This window comes from Acanthisitta chloris, unplaced genomic scaffold, assembly GCF_000695815.1.
Source record: "Acanthisitta chloris isolate BGI_N310 unplaced genomic scaffold, ASM69581v1 scaffold18531, whole genome shotgun sequence".
Lineage (NCBI taxonomy): Eukaryota > Metazoa > Chordata > Aves > Passeriformes > Acanthisittidae > Acanthisitta > Acanthisitta chloris.
Window position 1 is genome coordinate 34,781 of NW_008658109.1, and position 5,032 is coordinate 39,812.

The 5,032-nt window shown below is 43.8% G+C and overlaps 1 protein-coding gene across 1 annotated transcript in view; it reads right to left on the bottom strand.

Moving 5' to 3' along the window:
- Window positions 1-4,587, bottom strand: part of DOPEY2 (dopey family member 2) — a 36,045-nt gene extending 31,458 nt beyond the window's left edge. Inside the window, 1 exon segment of the mRNA XM_009085002.1 lies at window positions 4,450-4,587. Within this exon segment, the coding sequence (XP_009083250.1) occupies window positions 4,450-4,587 (138 nt within the window).
- Between the last annotated feature and the right edge of the window lie 445 nt (window positions 4,588-5,032).

Sequence of the window (5,032 nt, forward strand, 5' to 3'; positions counted from 1 at the left end):
TCACCTGTCAAAGGTGTGTGGAACTCAGGGAGACTTTGCAGTTGGGGTCTGTGAGGCTACAACTGAGATGTTTCTGCCCTGATCAGCTGTTAGGAAAAAAGCTTCTAGGAATAAAATTGGCTCAACAAGGAAAAGCCTGAGAGCTTGTAACAACAGTAAATAGAGCTGTCACTCCATCCTGATAGACAGCTGTCACTTAGAGCCAATTCATTGCCTTCCTGCCCTCCCCCAGGATGAGCAAATCAGCATTTTAATGGGTAATAAAACCAGAATCTGGCAACATTCCACACACAACCTAAACCAGGATTTAATTGTGGAATTACCTTGTTTATATCTTGAAGATATTGACCCACATATTCCATAATGGATATTATTTTGATGCTAAAGATTGAAATCCTTAATAACTGTTACAACTTCCAAGATAATTTGCAAGTTGGACTTTGAAATGTTCTATTTATATATCCTGGTATGTATTTGCCCACACCCTCTGTATATATAAAAGAGGTTAATTACAAAAAAAACCCCCAACACCCTATGCAAATGGTAAATATTTTTCCTCAGCCTTCAGAGTGAGGAATAAATACCAACTTCATAATCCAGCAGTTAAAACTGAAATAGCAATTAGGCAGAAGATTAAAACATTTGCTGGTTATTACACAGAAAATCTGATGCATTATGGAAACACCATAAAATGTCCTGTTGGGCTAATCTCATCTCCTAAGGATGTGAAGTAAATTTCCATCATCAAATAAGAGCTGCCCTTCACCAAAGAGTGGGGAAAACATTTGGAATCACAGACTCACAGAATGGTTTGGGTTGAAACCACCTTAAAAATCATACAGTCCGTGGGCAGGGACACCTCCCACCAGCCCAGGCTGCTCCAAGCCCCATCCAACCTGGCCTGGAACACTCTCAGGGATGGAGCAGCCAAAGCTGCTCTGGGCAACCTGTGCCAGTGCCTCAGCACCTCACAGGGAGCAATTTCCCAGTATCCCATCTAACTCTGCCCTCTGGCAGTTTGCAGCTATTCCCTTGTCCTGCCCCTCCAGGCCCTTGTCAATAGTCTCTCTCCATCTTTCCTGTAGCTCCCTTGGAGCTGGTGGTGAAGAGAGGTGACTCTGTTCCTTCTCTCTCTTACAACTTATCTTCCAAGGGTGAACTGGAGGTTGTTTTCCAGTTTCTCTCTTGCTTCTGTGGTTTTAAAAGATGTTTCCTGTTGACTTGTAGAATGATTTAGGTGGGAAAAGACCTCCGAGCTCATCAAGTGGAACCTTTGACCGATCACAGAGGAACTGAGTGAAACAGGTACTGGAAACTCACAATTATCTCATCCTGAAGCTTCTCTTCTCCAGGCTGAACAATCCCAACTCTGTCCAGGAGTTAGTGGATATTCAGGGATAAATCAGCTTTAACTCTTTCTCCTGGGTAACTCTGAAACCTTCCTATGTCTAACTTGCAGCAAATGAGACTAATTTAGGACAAGAACTGATGTACTGACAGGGATTTGTGACATGAAAACCACGTTAAAAGCACCTCTTTCACTGCTAAATCCACCTAGGCTGAACCACCACCTCTTTCTAGGTTGAAAAAGGCAGTATCTCTCCACCCCAGAAATTTTAAAATCAGAATATGAAAGTAATGACTGAAAGTGTAGCTGAAACCCTCTTTAAAACATTAACAACCACATTTCCTGCCTGTTTCATCCACCTGTTTGCATCTGCCCATTGATATTCTGATATATAAACATCACTTTCCACTGTTTCTTCTTCCCCACCATGATGTATACATATGCATCTTCATGTTTCCTGACCTGAGCAGCTCAAATCTGCCAAAAAACCATGGACACAGCTTCAGCAACTCACCTCAAGCTCCCTCTACATCCAGTGAGGAACACGCACCATTTCAGGACAATGTTCATCTGACCTACTTTAAACAGCAAGAGATGAGTCACCAACCCAAAAGCTAAACCCCCTTAAACTTCTCCCTGTCTAGAAGCAATTCAAGGTGAAGCTGTGTGTGCTGAAGTCATGTCAAGTTGGATAAGTCACTCCCTTAAGTGACAAAAAAGAATCTTTCTAGATCTACAAACTGACCCCTTTGGCTGAGCCAAATTCAGATTCAAGTCACTCAGTTCCTCTGTGATCGGTCAAAGGTTCCACTTGATGAGCTCGGAGGTCTTTTCCCACCTAAATCATTCTACAAGTCAACAGGAAACATCTTTTAAAACCACAGAAGCAAGAGAGAAACTGGAAAACAACCTCCAGTTCACCCTTGGAAGATAAGTTGTAAGAGAGAGAAGGAACAGAGTCACCTCTCTTCACCACCAGCTCCAAGATGACTTGTTCCAGTCATGGCCAAAGGGATCCAGAGCAGCTCCCTCGGTTCTTTCACCTCATCCCCAAGGAGCAAGAAGCTGTGTTGCTGTCTCCAGCCCTTGGAATACCTGAAGGGGTGATGACACTGAGCTTCTACAGCAATGAGAGAGCGTGTGAGTCTCAATAATGCCTACAGGAGAAAAAGCCTCAGAAAACAGGTGTAATATTTAGGAAAAAATATCTTCCAGGCTCCTCTAGAAGCAGGAAAAGAACTCCTCGACTTCCTCCTTGCCTTTCTCAGCATTTTTCCCCGTGCTCAGTAACACCAGCACAGCAGCTGGTGACACCCAGAGAGCCACGGGGAGTGTTTGGAAACACTTGTATCACTGAGATGCTGCTGATCTCCCTCCTGCTCAGCCATTCCCCTCCAGGACTGCCTGCAGCAGAAATCTGTTTGTTGTGCTGGAAACACTTCTCCCAGCACAGATAAAACTCAACAACATTTACAACTTAGGATGTAAGAGACCAGGGAATCACAGGAGTTAAGAGAATAGTTGCTGACACCTCATTTCAGTCTTCCTTTTGGCAACACATTCCCCCATTTTCAGGTAACAGACACACATGAACACTGGGAATGATTTACTCTCCCAGTTCTTAAGCTCCTAAAAGGATTAAGCCCATGAAATCCCACAGCAGATGGACTGATGGATCAGCTAAAAGCTTTCTTCCCTTGGTTTCTACTATGCTGCTACATATGCTGGTGACTCTGTACCTCAGTAAGAGTTGCAGATAGGTGTTGAGCAGTTCAGTGTGCTCATCTAGGTCAGGATAAAAGATCAAAGCTTCCCTCTCACTCTAATTATTTCATATTTTCCCTGTTGGAAAGAGCATTTTGAAGGCCTCTGGCTCTTGCCTGCACAGGAATCATGATGAAACACTGAAGGCAGAAATGGGTAACTCCTGTTCCAGAGCAACACTCAGTTCTCACCTCTAAAGAGGGAAAAAACATGAGTGCCCTTAAAAAAAACTCAATGTGGTAAATGTCGGCTCAATTTGGGATTTCAGCAAAGCTTTTGCTACTGTGTCTCACAATATCCTTGTGGGTAACCTGTCCAGCACAGCTAGACAAGTCCAGCACACACTGACTGAACAACTGCCTTACATAAGGCAGAGGTTCTTCCCCCAGAGGTGTTTGGGCACTGAACAGCTCCCCAGGGCAGTGGGCACAGCCCCAAGGCTGACAGAGCTCCAGGGGAGTGTTTGGATGACACTCTTGGTTTAGTTCTAGGTATCCCATGAGGAGAAGGGAGTTGGACGTGATGATTCTTATTATTCCCTTCCAACTTGAGCTATTCTGTAACTCTACAGTTCTGTGCATTCTCCTTCCCTTTGTAAACTCTGTAGAATTAAGGTTTAGCAAAGGCAGCAGAGGCATCTATCAGGAAATAACAGCTGTTTCCTTTGGGATTCTGCAGGAGTTGCCTCCTCCTGCCCCTATTTCCTTAGTCCCTGTAACCACTCTTGTCCCAAGTACACTAAGGAGAGTTTTATGTTCAGAGAGATCAAATGGGACACATCAAACATGCTCCTTGTTTCCTGGGCAGGAGGAGAAGGCACAGTTCCTAAGTGTTTTCCATAAAAATTACTCTTTCTCCCTGTGTCTCTCTCTTTCTCTCTCCACTCCATAGACACACAAAGGTCATCACCACCAGCAGCAAATCAAGTGAATCAATTACTTCCCCAAACCCAAGGGAAGGACATGGTCAGGTACATGTGATCTTTAAATATAAGCTTTGACTAAGAAAATACTCTACAACTTGTGACCTCCTGCTTTGTATGAAAGCTTCAGCTGCTCTAGAGGGAGTAACCAGCAGCATCCTGAGGGTGGCTTTGATGCAAGAGTTCAACTCACTTAGGTGTATAAAGGAAACAAATAACCATTTGAGGGAAAGCTCTGAGTTTCACCAGAATGTCTCACATTTAATAACAGATACTGACTTAGCCTCTTCCATTCCCTTTTCTTTACAAACTAGTATTTTCCTTGAGTGAACTCACATTTTTTCCAAGCTCCAGGGAAGTTAATAACAACACAAACACAATCACCAAATGACAAAATACTCCTGTGACACTGTACCTTATTGAGTTTGCCCAGGGAAGATATAAGATCAGCCCATTCGCTTGATGATTCAAAGTTCCTCAAAGCTTTCTCAATGGCTGAAGAGTAATTCCTGTATCTGTAATCACCAAGCAAATCCTGCTCTTCTGGATCCATCTTGGGCTCTCATAGCCAGGTGGGACCTCCTGGGAAGGTAAAACATGCACAGAGTCACAAAAAGAATCCACACTGCAAACCTCAAGCACTATAAGATGACAGCAAATGTGTGGAAGCACTGACAGAGCACAATAAACAGGTTGCAGGATCAAGCTGCAACACAAAGCCAAATAAAATTCCATGACTCTAACTCCCACTGGCTCTTTCAGAAGCTTTGGAGTCACATTTTCCTATCTATGAGCCATGTTTTGTCCTTCCATGCATGTGGATGTCACACCAGAACAAAGGGAAGGATGAGAAAGTCTCACTACAAACAGCCCAAAGTGCTGACAGGGAGTTAGGGAGGATGGAATAGTTTCCATTAGGGCTGTGCAGTGCTTGGAAAGGTTACCTGGAGCAGTGGAATGGGAAACATTTCCTAGCAAAACACACCTTTCCAGAGGAA